Here is a 23,811-nt window from a genome sequence, read left to right as displayed (position 1 = left end):
GGGTATAATATTCAAAAACATTGTTTAGAATGTTCTTATCACTGGGTGCACAAAAAATTCTAAGCTTTTGGTCTGTTCTAATGAAGGCATAGCAGTAAAGCTGAAACAGAATGGAAAAAAGTTACAGAAGCCGCCATCTTCTGGAGACTTAACTGGTGATGAGAGAGCCAGTTTGATCTGATGGTTAAGGCACCAGGCTAGAAAGCAAGAGACCGTGAGTTCAAGTCTCGCCTTAGCCATGAAAGCCAGATGAGTGACTTTGGAGCAGTCTCTCTCTCTCTCATCGTTGTGGGGAAAATAGGAAGGTTTGTTGGCTATGTTTGCCACCTAGAATTATTTGTAAAAATGATGAAAGCGGGATACAAAGGAATAAAGTTTCAATGTTTGTAAGCTGCCCAGAGTAGTCTCTGGACAAGGTGGAGGCACATAAATTTAATTAATTAATTAAGATGGCTCTTGTGGTTACGTAGACTACACAGAGGGAAGCATTTGAGAAGTGGCAGTCCTTCTTTTGTGTGGTGCCCAGGATAAAAAGCCTTATTTTAAGGATCTGCTCTTTGCTTACCATATATCACATATCATAGGTACAGGTAAATGTTCCCTTCACACATATGTGCTAATCGTTCCCGACTCTAGGGGGCGGTGCTCATCTCTGTTTCAAAGCCGAAGAGCCAGCACTGTCCGAAGACGTCTCTGTGGTCATGTGGCCAGCATGACTCAATGCCAAAAGCGCACAGAACGCTGTTACCTTCCCACCAAAGGTGGTCCCTATTTTTTCAACTTGCATTTTTTACGTGCTTTCGAACTGCTAGGTTGGCAGAAGCTGGGACAAGTCACGGGAGCTCACCCCGTTATGCGGCACTAGGGATTCGAACTGCTGACCTTTCGACCGACAAGCTCAGCTTGTCTTAGTCACTGAGCCACCGCGTCCCTCTCTCATGTACAATATATCACATCATATATATTCAATCGTATTTTATATGGCACTGTCGGATCAGCGTCAGCTGCATCGCTAACCGCTCCGGCTCTCTGACCTGGATATGCTCCCGGTATTGCTGCTGCGCCTCGTATTCACGCTGCTGGTTTTTGAGCCGTTCCTCTTTGATCTTGACAAAGTTCTCGAAGTCCCCACGGTAGCTATCAAGCCGCTGGGAGTGCAGGTGGATGACATCGGTGGCCACGGCGTTTAAGAAGTTCCGATCGTGAGACACCACAAGGATGGTGGACTGCCAAGTCTAGAAGGGCCCAAAACGGAAAAAAAAAAAGGGGGGGGGCAAGATTAAGGTCTCAGCCAGATCTGAAGGTCCCAAGCTCCTTAAACTAAACCTTGCCCTCCCCCTCAACTGCGGATGGTTTTCCAAATTTTAGACAGACCTGCAAATAGTTTTCCAGCCAGATGATCGCCTTCACGTCCAGCATGTTGGTTGGCTCTGGAAGTGAATTGAAAGAAGGCTGTTTACACAAAGCCCCTTTGGACAAAATTCTCAGGGAAAGACATATACCGTATTTTTCGGAGTATAAGACGCACCTTTCTCCCCCCCCAAAAGAGGGTGAAAATCTGGGTGCATCTTATACTCCGAATGTAGCCCCGCCCAGCTTCTCAAACGGAGGTTTCAGAGGCTGAAAAAAGCATCAGAAATGAAGCTTCAGAAAAGAAGCTCCCAAACAGAGCTTCAGAGGCTTTTTTTCTGAAGCTCTGTTTTGGAGGCTTTCAGAGGCAGGGGGAAAAAAAAAAAGCAAGGCACAGAGCTCACAACTAAGGAACTTGTTGCTAAAATTCACCTCTGGGAACAGCTGATTGGGGGTATTCCGGGACAGTGATCCACCTGACAATCAGCTTTTTTCTTATTTTCCTCCCCAAAAATTAAGGTGCGTCTTATACTCCAAAAAATACGGTAGGTAGTCCTCAATTTATGACCATAATTGAGCCCAAAATTTTGATTGCTAAGCAAGACCGTTGCTAAGTGAGTTTTGCCCCATTTTACAACCTTTGCTTGCTAAGTTGTTAAGTGACGCACTGCGGTTGTTAAGTTAGTATCACGATTGCTAAGTGAATCTGGCTTCCCCACTGATTTTCCTTGTCAGAAGCTTGCAAAAGGGGATCATGTGACCCTGGGACACTGCAACTGTCATAAATATGAGTCAGCGCCAAGTGTCTGAATCTTGGTCATGTGACCATGGGGAGGCAGAATGGTTGTAAGTATGAAAAATGGCCATAGGTCACTTTTTCAATGCCGCTATAACTTCAAACGGTCATTAAATGAATGGTAAGTGTTGTTGATGCAATGGTCACATTTGGAATTAAACAGTTCGAAAGAACAATGCCTCCACAGTTCTAATACACCCAGAACATGATTAAAACCAAACGAAGAAAATGAGTTAATTTAAGACAGAGATGGCCAGCTCCTTTGTAACATTTGCAAAATGGCTGAAGGAGCGGGGAGAGCCAACATGTTTTGGTGGACATTGATAAGGTTTTACTTGATGAAACGGGTGCCTAAAATCTTGCAAAGGCTTAGGAATCCGTTTTCCCTTCTTCAACCTTTCTTTCAAATTAAGCTGATTTTGGGGTGGTGGGTTAATTTATTAAATGGGTGCCTTAGCAAGGCTTCAATGAAAAGAAGGACATGATAGCAGTATTCCAGTTTTTGATGGGCCAGAAAGAGGAGAAGGTAAACTTATTTTCCAATGCACTGGAAGGCAAGACAAGAAACAATGGATGGAAACTAATCAAGGAGAGAAGCAACCTGGAATTAAGGAGAAACTTCCTAACAGTGAGGACAATTAATCAGTGGAATAGCTTGCCTTCAGAAATTGTAGATGCTTCATCACTGGAGGTTTTAAAGAAAAGAAAGGACAGCCACCTGTCTGAAATGGTATAGGGTCTCCTGGTTGAGCAGGGGGTTGGACTAGAAGACCTCCAAGGTCCCTTCCAGCTCTATTCTGGAATAAGAGCTGGAAGGGCCTTCTATTCTATTCTCTATTCTGATTAATCAATTAAATCTTCAAAGTTACCCCTTACAATAGAGGCTTTAAATTTTTGGCCAACTTGTGATAGAGATGCCATCTATCTCTGACAACTCCCAACTGCAAGAAAATTGGCCACAAATTCAGATATTCATACAACTGCCAGGAATGGCTGTAGCAATGGTTTCCAATCTAGAGAGCTTCCAAATATTGGAAGTGCGTGGACTTCCAACATGGGGAAACACTGGGTCAGAGCAATTGGGAAATCAGCAGTCCACCAGGGGATGGAAAAAAAGTCTACAGCAGTATTCCCTAGAGAATTTTTTTGAGGTCGGTTTGCACCACCCCATCTAGGGATGGGCTGCTGGGGGTTCTTAGGGTTTCGAGAGAACCTCTAGCTAAGATTCTGTGTAGTTCAGAGAACCCGCAAATCCCACTCCTCCAACCCCGCCCCTCCCAAGAGTCTCCACATGGCCCGTTTTGGATGCAGGTAAGTGCAGGGCACACATGGAGACTCAGGGAGGGCAAAAAACGGGACTACTGGAAGTTCGGGAAGGGACTCTCCGGAGCCTGGGGAGGCCGTTTTCGCCCTCCCGGAGGCTCGAGAAAAGCCTCTGGAGGCTGGGGAGGGCAAAAATGCGCCCCCCCCCCCGCTGTGGTGCAGGAGGCTGACTAGGCCATGCCCACCATGGCCACGCTCACCCAGCAACCGGGCAGCGAATCCCTTGCTAAACGTTTTAAAGCCCATCCCTGAGCCCACCCCTTCCCTTCTGTCTGTGTAGGTCCAGAAAAGACTTACCATCAAGCAGAAGGAGGTCAGGCCTGGGAAAATTAAAATCAACAGAAGAGGAAAGGGAGACAGAAGTATTATTAGTGCAGCAATCATCAATTCTACCTTGGCATTGCTTTGATAGCAGATTTCTCACAAAGCTTTCTATGAAACAACTACGCCCTTTTAATATTTTCATCATCACTGGAAAGCCAATCGTAACTAATCTTTTTAAGTCCAGTTATTTTTGATGGGGAAATTCTTAAAAGTTGCTGAAACCGGCCATTTTTATACAAGTCTGCACTTTTATACCATTGTGCCAGACTTGGCAAAAGGTTTCGCTGTTCTACCCCGTTTCCCCTAAAATAAGCCCTCCCCTGAAAATAAGCCCTCCCCGAAAATATTTAAATGCATGCGCAGCTGGTCCTTGCCATTTCCTCGTTTCCTCCACGCGCCCCAAAATAATAAGACCTCCCTGAAAATAAGGCCAAGCGCTTATTTCGGGGTTCAAAAAAAAATATAAGTCAGGGTCTTATTTTTGGGGAAACACGGTAATATTTCATTATTAAATTTATACAATGTCGATCAATCTGATGATCAAGTGACTTAGCCCCAAATTCTATAAAATTTGAAGGAAAAAAAAAAAAAGGACCCTGCCCAATTTTTAAATTGAGAAAATTCATTACACAGGCATTTTAAAAAGACGAATGTCTCATTCAATGAAAACGGGGTGATTTGGAAAGGTAAGGAAAGAAAGAAAGAAAGGGACATTAGATTAGTTTCATGCTGATGGACTAGACTGAAGATTTTCTCACTGCCATGGAAGGCCTTTAAAAAAAAAAAAAACTTTCCAATTTTGCAGCAGAACCGGTGCTGTGATTTAAATGTCTATGGAAATTCTCAGTCATCCAGTTATCTGAGAAGCTTCCTGGATGAGAAGCAAAATGTCTTCAATGAAATGGAGACTCCTCTGTTTCATTGAAAAAAGCATCTCCATGATTTAAGCATTCTTTTTCTTTTTGTCCTTTAAATTCTTGGAAAACTTAACTGTTAAGTATCCCCAAATATGTATGTTATCTTTTGTGCATAAAACACATACAGGTTAGTCCTCCCCTTAGGACCGTTCGTTTAGTGACCGTTCGAAGTTAACAATGGAAAGAAGTGAGATATGAACCGTTTTTCACATTCAATACCTTTGTGGTATCCCCACAATCCCGCGATCAAAATTCAGCCACTTGGCCAACTGGCAATGTATTTAAAACTTTGCAACTTTCAACGGTCACTAAACGAATGGTTGGAAGGCAAGGATTACCTGTAGCCCAAACACCTGTAATCTCATCTCCCCCTCCACCCCCCCACCGCCCAATGCAGTCAGGCATCCTTCCTCAACACAGCCAATCAGGATTAAGACTCTAAGTCTTAATTTTCACACCCACCATTGTTACTATCAACCCATTTTCTGGGACAAGGATTTTGAGTAGAACGGAGATCCTTGAAGAGCAGCGATGGTATTCAGCCGGTTCTATCCGGTTCGGGCAAACTGGTAGTGGCGGCTGTGGGAGGCTCCGCCCACCCGCCTGGATGTCATCACGTCCCGTTTTTGACGTTCTACGCATGCGCGAAAGGCCCTGTGCATGCGTGGAGGTGTGGAGGGCGCGCATGTGCTCACATTTGTGAACTAGTAGCGAAGGTTAAGTGAATACCACCCCTGTTGAAGACTCACCGGGCAAAAAGGGCACGAGCCAAAGCCAGCCTCATTCTCCAACCTCCGGAAAACTCTCTGAAGGAAAACGAATAAAAGTAGAGAGAGATCAGTTTCCCTGGGCCAGCCGGACCCCAGTTTGCCTGTAGATACGGAAGGTCGCCTTACATTTTTCAAGGGTTGGTGTCAGAGATGGCCAAGTTCACTTCCCCCTCTATCACAATTGTAATGTGAAGGGACAGCTACCAAGCTTCCTATCTCTGGAAGCGCCCCTCTGTCCCAGCACCTAGCAGTAGGCAAGATCAAAAAGAAAAAAAAAATCTAGGATCCCATCGTTCAAATCACAGAAGGGAACAATTCAGTCTTGGCTAAAAGCCCACTTACTTGGTTGTCTGTTGCTGCATCTTTGCGCTGAAACCCAACCCGGCCAGGATAACAGACGCTCTAGAAAAGGATAGGAAAGGAAAGGTCATTTCTAGATTGCAAAAACTGGACTAGGAGCTGACTCTGGATGGGTTTAAAAAAAAAAAAAATTCCGAAAGGAAAGGCAGCGATATCTGAACTTGGAATAAGAATCGATTGGAAATAGGAGTATTTAGCTAAGGGCACTAAGCCACAAAGGGCAGCAAGTGGTCATGATGCTGGGTTTATCAGCTGGAAAGCTGGCAGTCCAGGTTCGAGACCCGAGCGCCATGGGACTGGGTGAGCTCCCATCCTCGCTCCAGCTCCTGCCGATCTAGCAGTTCAAAAGCATGCAAATGCGAGTAGTTAAATAGGTACCACTTCGGTGAGAAAGTGTAACAGTGCTCTGCAACATCGTATTGGCCACATGACCGCGGAAACGCCTTCGGACAGCGCTGGCTCAATGGCCTTGAAACGGAGATGAGCACCACCCTGTATAGTCGGTGATGACTAGCAGAGTAAAATCTGCAGGGACTTTACCTTTTTTTTTTAATGCTTCCTTCATCAAAGCACTTAAAATAACTGGAAAATCTATCAAACTGCAGGAAGAGCAGCTCAACATGATACCTCAAAGCTCTAATATGACTGTATGACCGTAACCTTGTTGCTGGTATCCTTAAGATTTATATTGATTGTTTCCCTATGACTATCATTAAGTGTTGTACCTTATGATTCTTGACACAAGTATCTTTTCTTTTATGTACACCAAGAGCGTATGCACCAAGACAAATTCCTTGTGTGTCCAATCATACTTGGCCAATAACGAATTCTATTCTATTCTATTCTATTCTATTCTATTCTATTCTATTCTATTCTATTCTATTCTATTCTATTCTATTCTATTCTATTCGTGGACAGCCTTGTTGCTCCTCGCTAAAGCCTTCTGCTCCTGGGGTTTCCATCGATGGAAAAGCTAAAGGAAACTAATGGGTTTGTATGTTCTTTAAATCAGATTTCAGGAAGATCTAAAGTCTCTTCTTTCGATTTAAGATGAAAACAGTTAATCCTCGATTTACAACTTTTTGTTTAGTGACCCTTTGGAGTTACAATGGCACTGCAATAAGTGATTTATGACCCATTTTCCCTTAATGACCACTACAGCATTGCCATGTCACGTGATCAAAATTCAGGTGCTCGGCAACTGACAGGTATTTATGATGCTTGAACTGTTCTGAGGTCATGTGATCAACATTTGTTACCTCCCCAGCTGGCATCTGACAAACAAAATCAATTGGGGGGGAGGGGAGGATAAAGGGAAGCAAATTCACTTAACAACTGCAATATTCACTTAGCAATGGCAGTGATTTGTTTGCGCCAAAAAAGGTCATAAAATGGGGTGCAACTCACTTCACAACTGTCCCGCTTAGCAACAGAAATTTTGGGCTCAACAAGTGGTTGTAAGTCAAGGATTACCTGTACTCTCTCCTTTGGAGAACTGGAGAAGCAGCCAATTTCTATTTGGAATTTAGGAAATTTCTGAGTTCTTGGTGGAAATTTATTACTCTGGGCTGATGGAGAAATTGCCTTTTCCCATCCACGTTACCCGTGTTTCCCCGAAAATAAGACCGTCTTATATTTTTTTGAACCCCGAAATAAGTGCTTGGCCTTATTTTCGGGGAGGTCTTATTATTTTGGGGCGTGTGGAGCAAGATGGGGCTCCTCTTGCCGTCTTACCTGATTTCCAGCTCTGTCTCTCTAACCCTAACCAGAGGAAATGGGCAGGGACTGGCTGCCCATGCAGTTAAATATTTTCAGGGAGGGCTTATTTTTTTTAGGGGGGGGGGGCTTATTTTAGCGCATGCGCTCAAAAGCCCGATTGGTCTTATTATCCGGGGAGGTCTTATTTTCGGGGAAACACTGTATCTCCACAGACTCGTATGCATCAGGATTTCCTATTTTAGACCTCAGAACTCACCGACTACCAAGCATATAAATTCAGAGCTGATTCTGCTTCTTACAGAGACTTTCAACTTACCTTGCTGGGGCCTTGTCTGCCTCAATCTCTTCTAGACCGGCGTAGATTTCGGACAGTCGAGCACCTTCGGTGCCTACTCCCCTGAAGAAAAAAAAAAAAACGACAGAAAAGCAGCATGGTGGTTTGTAGATGGCCAAATTAGCTCTGTTCTGCACCTGAATTAGATTGTGTTCCTTGGGAACAAGGTTACCTTCCAGAATTAATAGCAATAGCACTCTTAAGACTTATATACCGCTTTACAGTGCTTTACAGGCCTCTCTAAACAGTTTTAGACTCAGCCAGGGGTGGGCTGCTGGGAGTTTGCAGGGGTTCGGGAGAACCTCTAGCTAAGATTCTGTGCAGTTTGGAGAACCCCCAAATCCCACTCCTGGCTGGCCCCGCCCACCCCACCCCACCCCTCCCAGGAGTCCCCACGCGGCCTGTTTTGGATGCAGGGCGGAGGCTGGGGAGGGCAAAAAAAAATGGGCCTACCAGAAGTTCGGGAAAACCCTCCAGAGGGCCTCCGGAGCCTGGGGAGGGCAAAAACGACATCCCCCCACCATGGTGCAGGAGGCTAATTAGGCCACGCCCACCATGGCCACACCCATCCAGCAACCGTACAAAGAACCCCTTGCTAAAATTTTTGAAGCCCACCCCTGGAATCAGCGTATTTGCCCACAACAATCTGGGTCCTCATTTTACCGACCTCAGAAGGATGGAAGGCTGAGTCAACCTTGCGCCATTCAGAATCAAACTTCTGGCAGTGAGCAGTGAGTTAGCCTGCAATACTGCACTCTAACCACTGCTCCACCACGGGCTCCTGAATTATTAGACAGTGTTCCTTGGGAACAAGATTACCTTCCGGAGTTAACCCGGGCAGTCAGCTCCTTTTCCTCCTTGAGCAACCCCTCACGAACCGTGTCACATTCCAGCACACTCTGCAGGGCTGGCGTCTCGTCCCCGGCCACTTCTTGCTCCACGTGAAGGATGCTGATGTGCGAAGGGATGCGCAGGTTACGGCTGGCGATCATCTTCAACAACGTGGTCTTGCCCAACCCGTTCCGACCTACCAAGCCGTATCGCCGGCCGTAAGCCAGGTTCAGGTCTGCTCCTGTGAGGAGGACCCTGAAAAGAAGAGAATAAAGGACAACTGTCTCCTGTGGTTTTATAAAATGAGGGCACGTTTTTGAGAGAGGGGTTTAGAAACCTCGTTTGTGCCAGGTGAGGTGACAACTGCACTGTACCTGATGGGCAGAGGTGCAATTGCAGGAACGTCATTGTCAGACTGCGGTGCTATCTCAAAATTAAATGAATTTCCAAACTGCCAATCTTTAAGGAAATCTTTCTTTAATTGAGCTCAGCCACCGGATCATGACTCCGCACGGACAAGACTGACCTTTTGCCTCCCAATCCCTCCCTTTCCGATCCCCAAATCTCTGCTTCTCATTGGCTGTCTTCCAAGTCATTCTTCAGACTTCTTTTCCCCGTCATTTCCCAGGAATGTGCCCCCTCCCTTCATTTCCACGACAACCGGGCTTCAAAGGGATTTAGCAGGCAAAAGTTTCAGAGCTTATCTCTTGCTCTCCTCTGCTCTCTCTATGACAGCGTTAAAACGCTGACAGTCTACCCTGTTTCCCCCAAAATAAGACATCCCCTGATAATAAGCCCAATCAGGCTTTTGAGCGCATGGCAATAAGGCCAAGCGCTTATTTCAGGGTTCAAAATAAATAAATAAATAAATAAAATAAGATAGGGGTCTTATTTTGGGGGAAACACGGTAGAAAGTCACCTTATGTCAGCCCTTCCAGGTAAACCAGATAAGAAAGTAGATGAATAGAAACTAGAAGGAATAGATCAGACACCTAGCCCTTGCTTATCAATGGAGACCGAGTGGAGCAAGTGGCCAGTTTTAAGTTTCTGGGTATTATCATAAAAGAGGACCTGACCTCACATTGCAGCACTGGTCAAAAGGGCCCAGCAGAGATTCTACTACTTGAGACTTCTCAGGAAAAAAACAACTGAATGAAAAACTGCTGGTGACCTTCTACCGCTGCACCATAGAGAGTATTTTAACTTACTGCACCTGTGTATGGTTTGCCAATTGCACAGTGGCAGATAGGACAGCGCTCCAAAGGGTCAATGTCATTGCCCAGAGGATCATTGGTTGCCTGCTCCCCTCTTTGGAAGAAAGTTAAGAAAGTTCAAAACATTCTTAAAGATCCATCTCATCCTGGGCACCCCTTTTTTTTTTGAACTATTACCATCTGGCAGACGGTACAGGACAATAAAGACAAGGACAAATAGGCTGAAAACAGCTTCTATCCCAGGGCAGTAACTGTATTGAATTCTACTGTAGAGTGCAAGGGTCTGCAACCTTAAGCACTCGAAGAGCCATTTGGACCCGTTTCCCACAGAAAAGAAAACACCGGGAGCCACAAAACCCTTCCCGTGCCTGACTATTTCTTGAGCGGCCACAAAACTGATGTCAGCATTCTGATGCTGCCATAAAAAGACAAGGCTTGACTTTTCACCTACTTATTTTCTCTGTAGATAATATCCCCTAGGAGATGGGATGGGAGGGGGGAACATTCCTGTGGGGTGAGGTCAGAAGCTGGGGAAACTGACTTGGAAGATGGCCAATGAGAAGATGAGAATTGGGGAACGGAAAGGGAAGGGTTTGGGGGTCAGAGGGTTAGTATCGGCTACGAAGAAGTCGGGGCCAGATCTGTCGTACTCAATAAATGGAATATTTCAGCAAAGATTAATTGTTTGGGAGTGCAATTTATTTGAGATGACATCGAAACCTGACAACTAGCATATGTAGTTGAATTAAACATTCTGTTTTCTTCTGAAACTTTTCTTTTCTTGGATTTATCCATGGTTGGCCTACCGGGGGGTTGAAAAGCTCAATAAATTGTGTGCCAGCGGGTGTCGCACACTGGCAGTTGAGAGGCATATTCTGGGTGACAGGGAGCTGCAGCAGAGGGATGAAAGAGCCACATGCGGCTCCAGAGCCGCAGGTTGCTGACCCCTGGTATAGTGCAATATTAATGCAATATCGGGTTTTCAATTTCAATTATATAGAATGTGAAGGATGTGTGTTTGTGTTTTTATTTTTATAGTTACAATGTACACTGAAGATGGCATTTAATTTAGTTGTACGAGGTGCAATGACAATAAATTAATGAGCCAATTGTACTTTATTGTTGGGCAACATTAAAAGAATCTCGCAAGTATCCCTGCTACAGGTAGTCCTTGGCTTAGGTTCACAATTGAGCTCAACATTTTCTGTTGCTAAGCGGGGCAGTTGTTCAGTGAGATTTGCCCCGTTTTATGACATCTCTTACCACAGCTGTTCAGTGAATCCCTGCAGTCGTTAAATTAGCAACACGGTTGTTAAATGAATCTGGCCTTCCCACACTGACATGGCTTTTCAAAAGGTAGCCAAAGGAGAGTTCATGACTCCGGAACACTGCCACCGTCATAAATATGAGCGCCTGCATTTTGATTACGTGACCACGGGGATGCTGCAATGGCCGTTAAGTGTGAAAAACGGTCATAAAACACTTTGTTCAGTGCCGTTGTAACTTCGGTCACCAAATGAACTTTAAGTCGAGGACTACATGTATTTTTAACCACCTGATCCATTAATGGGGGATCCTTCCTAAATTTCAATCTCTGACCAGGAAGCCACTGGCAGCTACTGCCTTTCTTGTTAATTCATTTCCTAGGCAGCATCTCTTCCCCTCAACCCCCAAGGTCATCTACACATTCTGTTACATCCCAACATGTAAACGCGCATCATAATTTTAAATAAATAAGTATTTTTTTTGGAAGTCCAGCTTTAATGCTATTCTATGCTCAGCTCCTTCATCAGAAAAACTAACATCTTTCCTCTGCAACAGGGTGGATAAAAATCAATGATTTTTAAAAAAAAATTAAAAAAAAAACAGATTTTTTTGATTTAAATCGGATTTTTTTTTATTTAAACCGGATTTTTTTGATTTTTATCAAATTTATTTTAATAAAATGCTTTGGGAGTAAAAAACTATCTAAAGATAGTTTTCTATTTAAGATACATTAATAATTTAATTTAATCAGTATGAAATGGACCTTAGTTATGTAGCATGAGGCTGTATATTCTGCAATATTGGGACTGTTGGTGAGTCAACAGTGGGTCAGAGGAGGAGCCGCTGCCAGAAAAGAGATGTCAGCTGCTCTTTAAAAATTATGATTTAAATCGAGTTGATTTAAATCAAGCCTTTTTACTAGTGATTTAAATCATGATTTAAATCAAATCCACCCTGCTCTGCAATGAAGCTTGGGCTGGATACCACGCTAGGCGTAACCGCGAGTTAGCTTACAGCGCTATGCCAAAGGTGTCTAAATGGCCAAATCAAAGATGCTGCAAAGATGGGTGACCCTTAATGTGGAGACTCACCGCTCGCCGAAGGACACGTCGAAGTTTTCGATGCGTACGTCATAGGACTTGTTCTTGCCTGACATTTCGAGACGGTTCTCTTTCTTACTGGCTGCTTGGCTGGCAGATGCTTCTTCAAGAACCCTGCCATCCAGAACAAGATCACAAACAACCATTAGGACCAGGGAGAGTACATGTTCTTTTCCTTTTGTTGGAAGGGTCAGTTTCCCACATGCAACAATGCAGTTCTCTCCCCTTCTGTTTAACGTGTGCATGAAATCCCTGGCTGAGGTCATCTCTTGGCTTGCAGTCAGATATGAGTATACTAGGTAAAGGTAAAGGTTTCCCTTCTTCTGTTGAGTCCAACTCTGGGGGAGGGTGGCGGGTGGCAGTGCTCATCTCCATTTCTTATCCAATGGAGCCAGTGTTGTCCGAAGACAATTCCGTGGTCATGTGGCCAGCATGACTATACACCGAGGCACATGGAATGCTGTTATCTTTCTATCAAAGTGGTACCTATTTATCTACTTGCATTTGCACGCTTTTGAACTGCTAGGTGAGCAGGAGCTGAGGCAAGGAACGGGAGCTCACCCCGTTATACGGCGCTTGGGTCTCGAACCTGGGGTGCCAGCTTTCTAGCTGACAAGCTCAATGTCTTTAGCAGCTGAGCCATTATGCCCCCATCATTGGTATGCTGACGATACCTGATTATACACCTTGACCCTCAATCACTCAAGGGATATCATCATCATCATCATCATCTTATTCCAGTATCTGAAAGCTATGACAGCTGAACCCTGAAGACCAGTGGTGGGATTAATTTTTTTTTTACTACCAGTTCTGTGGGTGTGGCTTGGTGGGTGTGACAGGGGAAGGATACTGTAAAATCTCCATTCCTTCCCCACTCCAGGGGAAGGTTACTGCAAAATCCCCATTTCCTCCCGATCAACTGGGACTCGGGAGGCAGAGAATAGATGGGGGGGGAGGGGGGGAGCAGGCAGAAGTGGTATTTATCGGTTCTCTGAACTACTCAAAATTTCCGCTACCGGTTCTCCAGAACTGGTCAGAACCTGCTGAAACACATCTCTGCTGCCCTCTGGAACAATGTCCCCACCCAGAGATTCATATGGTTTATGGTCTGACGAAATCCAGGAATTCTTTCAAAATCTGGCTATTATCCCAGGGCTTTGAATTTAGCTGGAATCCAAAGTCCTGTTCAATTATATTTGGATGGAAAATGGTAGCTAAACGAGGAGAGGGTCTACTTCTATTCAACCCCATTCTATTCTCCTTTATGTCAGACACACCCTGATCTCTTCTACTTCCTTTCCCATAAGCAGTGGAAAGACTGATGCATTAAGAAATTGACTCTGGTAAAATTAGCCCTTGGCAAGACCCTCCCACTGTTGAGAAGCAGGTGCCCCACTCCAAGACCATCACCCTTCACTCACAACGGGCTCCCAGATTTGACGGAATCTCGCTCCTGCTTCTTGCATTGCTTTGCTTTAAGGCGGGCCTCGGCTTTCTCCAGCTTTCTGGCATTCACAATCTGCAACGCAAGAGATGGACAGCAAAGAATGATCAGAGAGAGCCACCAGTAGCCAGAGAGAAGATGTGAGAGGAAATTAAAAGAAGAGGATAAGGACCTATGGGTAATCCTTGATCCAAAGGTGCTTTTTCAAGACTTTCTGGTTTTTCTTTGAAGACATTTCTCTTCTCATCCAAGAAGTTTCTTTTCTAAGCAGGGGGTTGGACTAGAAGACCTCCAAGGTACCTTCCAACTCTGTAATTCTGTTCTCATTCTCATTCTCTATTCTATTCTATTCTATTCATCCTATCCTATCCTATCCTATCCTATCCTATCCTATCCTATCCTATCCTATCCTATCCTATCCTATCCTATCCTATCCTAATTGTCTTCAGATCTGTCCTTTTGGGACAACCACGACCTGGATGACTGAGAATCTCCATAGACATTTGGGTAATCCTTGACTTAACAACCTTTCATTTAGGGATTGTTCAAAGTTACAACAGCACTGAAAAAACCTGACATATGACCATTTTTCACACTTACAACCGTTGTAGCATCCCCTGTGGTCACACGATCGAACTTCAGAAGTTTGGCAACTAGCTCATGTTTATGACGGTTGCATTGTCCCAGGGTCATGCGATCACCTTTTGCGACCCTGTGACAAGCAAAGTCAGTGGGGACGCCCGATTCACTTAACAACCGTGTTACTAACTTCACAACTGCAGTGATTGACTCAGTGACTGTGGCCAGAGAGGTCGTAAAAATGGGCAAAACCCCCCTCACTTAGCAACAGAAATTTTGGGTTCAATTGTGTAAGTCGAGGACTACCGGCATTTGCTACCAACCTGCCTTCCATGGAGGACCTGTATCCTGCACGACTCACGAAGACAGCTGTGAAAATATTTACAGACCCCTCACATCCTGGACATAAATTGTTTCAATTCCTACCTTCAAAATGACGCCAAATAGCACTGCACACCAGAACAACTAGACACAAGAACAGTTTTTCCCCGAACACCATCACTCTGCTAAAGAAATAATTCCCTCAACACTGTCAAACTATTTACTAAGTCTGCACTACTATTAATCTTCTCATCATTCCCACCACCCATCTCCTCCCACTTATGACTAACTTATTGCTGCATCCTTACGATTTATATTGTTTCCTAGTATGATTCGATTGCTTATTTGTTCCCTATGACTATCATTAAGTGTTGTATCTTATGATTCTTGATGAACGTATCTTTTCTTTTATGTACACTGAGAGCCTATGCACCAAGACAAATTCCTTGTGTGTCCAGTCACACTTGGCCAATAAAAAATTCTATTCTATTCTATTCTATTCTATTCTATTCTATTCTATTCTATTCTATTCTATTCTATTCGGTCTGGTCTTATTATAAGGAGTTTGATTTGGGGTTTTTTTTTAAGCCTCCGTCTGTATTGTGATTAAGGATGTCCACATAACTAAAGTCTGTATCCGTGGAAAAAAGGGCCAGGGAACAACAGCAAAATAAGCTGTTTACTGGAGCTCTGAAGCAAATATTAGGAGAGGGTGGATCACCAGATGGTTTTGGACAACAGATCCTAACATCCCATAGTAGAAGCCAACATTAGTTGGTAGAACTAAGAGGTGCTCCAAAATGTGAGTGATCCAGCTTTGAAATCTACACAGACTCAATTGTTAGGGATCAATAGTAACAAAAATTGCCATCATGATAGCCTTACCGAAGTCTGATCTCTCTTCAACAGCAGTCCTGGCAACAAGTCCAAGTTAGAATCTGCAACCAACAACAAAACAATAAATAAAAATAAATCTTACTTCAAGAATCCCAGCATGAATTGAAATTCTTTTCCTCACTTATTCTATAAGGAAGTGCATATGCCAGTATTTCTCAACCTTGACCGCTTGAAGACAGTCTGGACTTCAACTCCCAGAATTCCTCACCCAGCCCCTTCTGGGAGTTGAAGTCCAGATGCCTTCAAGCGGGAAACACTGGCATGTCCCACATTAACTTTCTGGTGCATTTATCACACCAGATGTTTAACAGGTCCTCCAACTCTGTCTAACCTCGATGTTTCTAATTTCGGTGTGCTGGAACATGGCAGCACATCAAGGATGTGGGTGCGTTTGTGTGAGTGCGTTAAATACTAACGGGTCAAAAATTTCCCTGCTTCTCCCACCATTTATAATTCTTATTGTTTCTAGAACTTGCTCTTCATAAAAGCAGTTCTAAAATCAAGTCTGGTCACACACACGACTCAACTTACAATCAAAATTCCAGGCTTAACTATGATCGTAACTCAAGGACTACCTGTATATATCCCCCCCCCCCGATTTATTTGGTAGTCTTGAAAAACTTGGGTTGTTTTCTGAAAGCACTTTTTAAAAAATTCTTTTGAAAGCCTACAATCCCAAGAGAAGGAAACCACGTGCCTCTTGATGATGTCCGGTTGATAGAGGTATAGAAAAGATTAGAATCTACACAGTTCTTACATTCCGAGTAAACGCAAGAGACCGCTGCACTACTCACCGTAATTGTCAGTGATCTTAGAAAGCTGAATTGGGGCATCCAGGAGAACCTGCCGGCTGCTCGGAGAGTTTTCGTTCTCCCTGTCCAGAAACAAGAGCTGTTACTTAACAAAACTCAACAGATTGCTCCCACCGTGTCCTCATCCCATCATTGTAAACCTTTCTCACATTGGGGGATGCTTATGTAGTCAGCGCCATAATAGGTATTCTGGCTTCCCTGATGCTTAATTAAAATAAGCCTGGTAGTGCAGTGATTAAAGTGCAGTATTGCAGGCAAACTCTGCCCTCAGCCTGGAGTCTGATCCCCTGATGGGGCTCAAGGTTGACTCTGCCTTCCATCCTTTTTGAGGTTGATAAAATGAAAACCCAGATTGTTGGGTGCAATATGCAAAGGATGCTTACATTGTAACCCACCCAGAGTGTGTTGTAAAGTGTTGGGGGGGGGGGGGAGACACACGACCAATAAGCCTAAATATTACAGGTAGTCCTCAATTTAGGACCACAATTGAGCCCAAAATTTATGTTGCTAAGTGAGAAATTTGTTAAGTACCATATTTTTGGACTATAAGACGCACCTAGATTTACAGGAGGAAAACAAGAAAATAAATAGTTTTTGGCCTCTGCGCATCGCGTTTTCGTCCTCCCCAGGCCCCCGAAGCACTCTGCAGTGCTCCTCATGTCCTGTTTTTGCCAAAAACGGGCCCATTTTTGGCCTGCAGAGTGATTCTGGGGGCCGGGGAGGGTAAAAATGTGACGCGTGGAGGTTTCGGGAGCCCCAAAACAGTCCCGTATTCGGTCTATAAGAGGCACCAAAATTTTCACCCACTTTTAGGGGAGGAAAGTGCGTCTTATATTCCGAAAAATACGGTAAATTTTGCCCCATTTTAAGACTTTTCTTGCCACGTTTCTTAAGTGAATCATTGCAGTTCTTGAATTAGTAATACGGCTGTTAAGTGAATCTGGCTTCTCCATTGACTTTGCTTGCCTGAAGATAGCAAAAAGAGATCACATGACCCTGGGACACTGCAACCGTCATAAATGTGAGTCAGTTGTCAAGCATCCAAACGTAAATCATGTGACCATGAGGATGCTGCAATGGTCATAAGTGTGAAAAATGGTCCATAAGTCACATTTTTTCAGTGCCGTTATAACTTTGAACGGTCCCTAAATGAACAGTTGTAAGTTGAGGACTACCTGTATTGTTATAATATATAAAGGTTGCTTGCGTTCTCAAGTTCTACCCAAAGGGTCTTGGTGGATTCTGGACCTCTAGTTTCGGCTTCATGTATTATTAAATCATCATCACAAGTGAAGAAAGCACATCTGTTTGGTTTCTCATGACCCCATTTTAATCAGAGGCAACTTACAGATGAAGGGTGTTGAACATACGCTGGCAGATGGCACGGATGTCCACGTCATCTTTGGAGTCTCGGGATACGTCTTGCAAGAGCTCGCCGACGGCTTCAAATAGATCGTCCACCGTCTCAAAATCTGAGCTGCCACTGTGCAGGACCCCTGCCAAAGAAATCAATTGTTAATGCAAGGCTGAGACCCCCACAGGCATTCCAGCAGGAGGAATTCTGGGAGTTGAAGTCCAGGCTTCTTAAAGTTGCCAAGGTTGCTGTTTTAGAGGCTTAGCTAGCAAGATAGTCGGAAGAGGGAAATAGCATTAACAATAGCATTTAAGACTTATATACCGCTTCACAGTGCTTTTACAGCCCTCTCTAAGCGGTTTACAGAGTCAGCATGTTGCCCCCAACAATCTGGGTCCTCATTTTACCCACCTCGGAAGGATGGAAGGCTGAGTCAACCTTGAGCCTGGTGGGATTTGAACTGCTGAACTGCAGGCAGCCGGCAGGCAGCAAAAGTAGCCTGTACTTCTGCACTCTAACCACTGTGCCACCACGGCTCTTGAGATGAGAAAGAATCTCATTTTGGCTTCCCCATTGACTTTGCATGTCAGAAGGCCGCAAAAGGGGATCATGAGACACTGCAACAGTCATAAATACGAGTCAGTCATCTGAATTTTGATCACGTGACCACGGGAGAATGCTGCAATGGTCATTAAGTGTGAGAAAAGGGTCCTAAGTCACTTTCTCCAGCCCCATTTGGAACTTCAAACAGTCACTAATCAAACTGTTTGAAGTCAAAAACTACCTGCAGGCAGATTTGAACTATAATACTGATTCTAAAATATAAATTGCTACGGTTATTTAATCCAGAATTAAACAAGTCTGGTTATGCATAATCTCTTGCTTCTGCCACAGTTTAGCCATGTGTGATGTCTTCTACTGAAATACAAAATGGCGCATCTTTCAGCTTACTGAAAGGAGTCACACCAGACTTTGGCTTACCCTACAATAGCTTGAAATGAATCAAAATTAAACTTGGGAAGGGAAGCAAGAAGAAAAGGGAAAATGTTTTCTCTTTGCTAAATGCCAGGCCTGGAAGAGCAGAACCAAAGAAAAGAGCAATATCTCAGGTTTTTAGTACACTGAATTCAACTGAACAGTAATTCTAATTGAAATAATGTAGACTCGCTTCAGCGTAAATACCTAATGAATTATGGCGAAAATGAAATATGAAATCTGCCAAATACTTAGCTGAGATCATCAGCTGAAAACATAGATGCAGCAAGAACATGGGAACAATGCCATTTAAAAACACATATATACTCTTTTTATAGCATTTCTTCCTTTATAACACATGAGCTTTTTATGTTGGTGCTCAAATTTTTCTTACAGAGGTCACAGGCTAAAAATACATGAGAACATCTACTCTGGAATAAGATATTGGATTTGCTTTATGAGCACCCAGCTAATATCTGCTTACATTTATCCAGTGCTTTTGAGTATATAAATCATTTCGCATTTATGACCTATAGCGTGATATGGCACTATTATCTCCATATTTCAGAGGGCTGGAGAGCAGTTGCAAAGAGTTGTGAGACCTGATGGCAAAGGAAAAGTTGGCAATAAACTTAACTCTTTCCATAAGATGTCTTTTGCTCCCTAACCCACACTTCCAACAATTACACGAATCTATTTTAAACCAATTTCCAATCAAGATATTTGAAATGGTGGATGGCAGAAATTGTTCAATACACTCGTTCAAAGGAAGGCAGCCTCTAATCTGAACTAGATCTTCCACTTTTGAACAGAATTTCCCAAACGTGGGACCTTTTGGACAGGGCTAGGAGGGAAACTGAGAAAGGTTAAGATACAGATGTTGTGGGATGAGCAAACTGCAGACATTAGGATCTGTCTAACTAACAACTGATCTGGATGGGACACAAGCAGGAAAATGACAGCTACAGCCTAGGCAGGAAATTAAAAAAAAAAAATATCAAAACAAGACAAAATCAAACCATTTCTATATTGCTGGTAAGAAAACTTCATAGCGACATCCATGAACTCATTTTGAGTCAAGCTCCTGTATAAAACAAACCCGATCTTACCTTTCTCCTGGACACAGCTATGTATTTTCTTTAAGTAAATGTAAAATTTACTTAATTTGTAAATTTAATAGTAGTCTGCACTACTATTAATCTTCTCATCATTCCTATCACCCATCTCCTTCCACTAATGACTGTATGACTGTAACTTTGTTGCTTGTATCCTTACAATTCATATTGACTGTTTCCTAGTATGATTTGATTGCTTATTTGACTATCATTAAGTGTTGTACCTTATGATTCTTGATGAACATATCTTTTCTTTTATGTACACTGAGAGCGTATGCACCAAGACAAATTCCGTGTGTGTCCAATCACACTTGGCCAATAAAATTCTATTTAAAAAAATGGTTTGATATTGGCTTCTTCTCGGGGGTCCAATTAAAACTCGGACCACACGTTTTCTGAATAGTTTTTATCCCAGAGCTATAATTGCACTCAACAATGAACTAAAGGGCCACCATCAGTGAGCTGTTGGACAGTATTATTTGGTCTGTTGTGTGGATGTTTGGGTGGTTTGGGGGTGGGGAATTGGGGTGGGTGGGAATGTGTTTGGGGATTGTTATGTGTGTTGGGCCTGGTCTTTGGGTGTTAAGTGAATTTCGTTGTATGAGTATACTGTGTATACACGTACAATGACAATAAAGTTTTTTTTTATTTGATTTTATATGCCGCCCTTCTCCGGAGACTCAGGGCGGCTTACAGTGCGTTAAGCAATAGCCTTCATACTTTTGTATATTTTATACAAAGTCAGCTTATTGCCCCCACAATCTGGGTCCTCATTTCACCTACCTTAGAAAGGATGGAAGGCTGAGTCAACCTTGAGCCTTGGCGGGATTCGATCTTACTTTAATTGCAGACAGCTGGTGTTAAATTACAGTGCTTCTGTCTGTTGAGCTAAACCAGGCTCAAACCAAGTTTGATACCAAGTTATTATTATTATTATCAAACCAAGTTATTATTATTATTGTCCTGGATGAAGGGGTTGAATTCACTCCAAATTCCAGAACTGTTTTTATTAAACTAGAGAATGTCGCTCTATATCACTGTTTCTTAAAGTTGGCAAGGATAAGAAGGCTTCAACTCCCAGAATTATCCAGCATGACTGGCTGGGGAAATTCTGGGAGTTGAAGTCCACATATATCTTAGAGTTGTTAAGGCTGAGAAATACTGCTTTATAACCTGGAAAGCCAAAGAAGGAAGTTTTAGGCCCTGAGATCCAACCCTTTCCCCCTCCAGCCCTGAATTTCACCTAATAGCCCTAAAGGTGGGAAAACGTCCCAGGAATGGGAATTTCTGAAGAGTCTTTGAATGGGAGACCACTAAGAGATCTCAGGAATGGATGGAGGCAGGAAGTTGCTAGCAGTTGAACTCAATGAGGTGGTGCTTTTAACCAGGATTAGAGCTTGGAGAGAAAAAAAAGCTTTTTCGTCTCTTTGCCCGATTTAGGGCTTCCAAACCAGCCTTTTTATACCTACTGGGAAGCGCAAACTTTCATTGATCAGGGCAGCAAGCCTCACCTGGCAAAAGGCGCCCCCCCTTTTTTTCTAGACATGGACTAGTCCAGGGACGCGCTGACCACAAGGGCAACGCTTCTAAGGGGACGTACCAATGCATTAGAGGGGGGGGGGAAGAGATCCAGAAATCTCGTGATCCTCCGAGTCCACCGTGCGATGCTCGAGCGGACCCTCCTTCCCCCGCCACGAGATCCTTTCAGCTTCCCTCAGGAGGCTTCACCGCCCTCGTTAGCTTCCTCCGACCCTTTCCAGAAGCCGGGACAAGCCACCCTGGGGACGGGAAGCCGAGGCCCAGGCCGACCCCCAGGAAGCCTAATCCTTCGCCGCCTCAGCTTCACTCACCGGTCACGTATTCGAACATCTCTCCGTCGAGCTCCGGGAACTCCCTCCGCAAAATCTCCGCGCAGGAGGCCGCCATGGCAGCCCGGCCGCTGGGCCTTCCTCCCTCAGCCGACTGCAGCGTTGGCCGCCGCGGTGGTTCTTGGGAAACATAGTCCTCCGCTGGAGCCGTAACAGGCCTGCCGCAGAGGCTTCTGGGAAACCGAGGCCGTTTGAAGCTGTGGCGGAAGGAGGCCCTGTTTGCTAGGTTTTTTTTTTTTTTTTTTTTTTGAGAGAGAGAGTTCAGAGCAAAAATGGCATCAACGTTAATAAAGCAAACAAGGCCTCTGTGTGGGTCTCTTCTCATACCAGAGCTGGTTGATATCCATAAGCCAAATAAGCTCAAATGTTGGTGTAGCGCGCAGGGGTCTGCAACCTTAAACACTCAAAAGAGCCATTTGGACCCGTTTACCACAGAAAAGAAAACACCGGGAGCCACAAAACCTGGGTGGGCGTGGCCAACTCACTTCCACCAGTCACATGATCCCCTAGCCAGCCTACCCAGCCAGTCATTAGGGCATAGAACCAGTTGTTAAAAACACTACAAAACCCTTTTGACATCTCTCCTTCCCTCCCACCTCTCTCCCTTCCTCCCCTCTCTGTATCTCTCTATGTCTCTCTCTCCCCCTCTCTCTGCCTCTCTCCTCCCGTCTCTCTGTATCTCTGTCTCTCTCTCCCCCCCTCTCTCTATCTCTCTATGTCTCTCTCTCTCTCTCCCCCTCTCTGTATCTCTCTATGTCTCTCTCTCTCCCCCTCTCTCTGTATCTCTATGTCTCTCTCCCCCTCTCTCTGTATCTCTCTATGTCTCTTTCTCTCCCACTCTCTCTGTATCTCTCTCTCTCTCCCCCTCTCTGTATCTCTCTATGTCTCTCTCTCTCCCCCCCTCTCTGTATCTCTCTATGTCTCTCTCTCTCCCACTCTCTCTGTATCTCTCTATGTCTCTCTCTCTCCCCCTCTCTCTGTATCTCTCTGTCTCTGCTCCAGCCACTTCTCCATCACCCACCGTCACTCTTTCCTTCTCAGGCTAGTTGAGGAGTGATTGGGAGGGGAGGGCGAGGGACGGGGCTAGCCAGTGGTGGGATCACCCGACAGGAAGCAACAGGAGACGGCCCAAAGAGCCGCATGTGGCTCTGGAGCCGCAGGTTGCTGATACCTGGTGTAGCGCTTGGTTAAGGAGACCATTAGGCCAACCTGGGCTATTGGCTAAACTGGGAAATTCACCTGGAAGAAAACGATGGGTAACCTTTTGGCAAGAAGAATGAAAAAAGCATCAGGAATGGAGTGCTGTTCAATTGACAAGCCTTGCATAGCCAATAATAATATCAGTTAATTGCAAAAGGCAGCTTTGATCCAAACAGCTTAAATCCTGCCATGATACTTCTAATACAGGGGTGTCCAAACTTGGCCCCTTGAAGAGTGGTGTGTCAAGTTTTGAGGTCGTCTCAAATAAATTGCATTTCAAACAAAGTCTTTGAAAGAAAACTCCTATTTATTAAGCACGACATTCTGGACCCGACTCCATCGAAGCCAACACTGACTTCCAGACCCAAAACCCTCCCTTTCCGTTCCCCACTCCCCTGCACTCATTGGCCATCTTCCAAGTCATTCTACCCCATCTACTGCTCCAACTCAAAGGAATTTTCCCCCTCCCATCCCATCTCGTAGGGGATATTATCTCCAGAGAAAATAAGTAGGTGAAAAGTCAAACGTCCCTTTCCAGATTCCTCTGCTTCTCCTCCTTATGTCAGCAGTAGAGTAAATGCAGCTTGAAGTGCTGACATGGTGGACTTCAACTCCCAGAATTCCCCAGCCACCATGTGCTACAAATATGAGCAAGTTGCTGGCTGGGGAATTCTGGGAGTTGAAGTCCATCACTCTTCAAGGGTCAAGTTTGAACACCATAAATACCATAATACCATAAAACAGTGTTTCTCAACCTTAGCTGGCTGGGGAATTCTGGGAGTCAAAGTCCTCATTTATTTATATTTATTTATTTATTTATTTATTTCGTCAAGCATGTATTAGATAACAGACATAAGTAGAAACATGATTATGAATATACGAAACGGATACAAATAAAAGGGAATAGTAGGACAGGGACAATTGGCACACTGGTGCGCTTAT

At 44.2% G+C, this 23,811-nt stretch overlaps 1 protein-coding gene across 1 annotated transcript in view; it reads right to left on the bottom strand.

Annotated features, from left to right (window-relative positions):
- Window positions 1-22,527, bottom strand: part of ABCF3 (ATP binding cassette subfamily F member 3) — a 38,197-nt gene extending 15,670 nt beyond the window's left edge. Inside the window, exons 1-13 of the mRNA XM_034441981.2 lie at window positions 21,652-22,527; window positions 17,706-17,853; window positions 16,340-16,419; window positions 15,534-15,586; window positions 13,726-13,823; window positions 12,296-12,418; window positions 8,713-8,979; window positions 7,876-7,956; window positions 5,823-5,882; window positions 5,460-5,516; window positions 3,767-3,789; window positions 1,375-1,430; window positions 1,035-1,235 (exon numbers count right to left, since the gene is read on the bottom strand). Of these exons, the coding sequence (XP_034297872.2) occupies window positions 1,035-1,235; window positions 1,375-1,430; window positions 3,767-3,789; window positions 5,460-5,516; window positions 5,823-5,882; window positions 7,876-7,956; window positions 8,713-8,979; window positions 12,296-12,418; window positions 13,726-13,823; window positions 15,534-15,586; window positions 16,340-16,419; window positions 17,706-17,853; window positions 21,652-21,994 (1,590 nt within the window). The 5' untranslated portion in view covers window positions 21,995-22,527. The remainder of the gene's footprint in view (window positions 1-1,034; window positions 1,236-1,374; window positions 1,431-3,766; window positions 3,790-5,459; window positions 5,517-5,822; window positions 5,883-7,875; window positions 7,957-8,712; window positions 8,980-12,295; window positions 12,419-13,725; window positions 13,824-15,533; window positions 15,587-16,339; window positions 16,420-17,705; window positions 17,854-21,651) is intronic.
- Between the last annotated feature and the right edge of the window lie 1,284 nt (window positions 22,528-23,811).

Source organism: Pantherophis guttatus, chromosome 6 (genome assembly GCF_059756535.1).
Source record: "Pantherophis guttatus breed Tessera chromosome 6, ASM5975653v1, whole genome shotgun sequence".
NCBI lineage: Eukaryota > Metazoa > Chordata > Lepidosauria > Squamata > Colubridae > Pantherophis > Pantherophis guttatus.
Note: the sequence above shows the minus strand (reverse complement) of the source record. Positions and strands in the feature narration are given on the sequence as shown.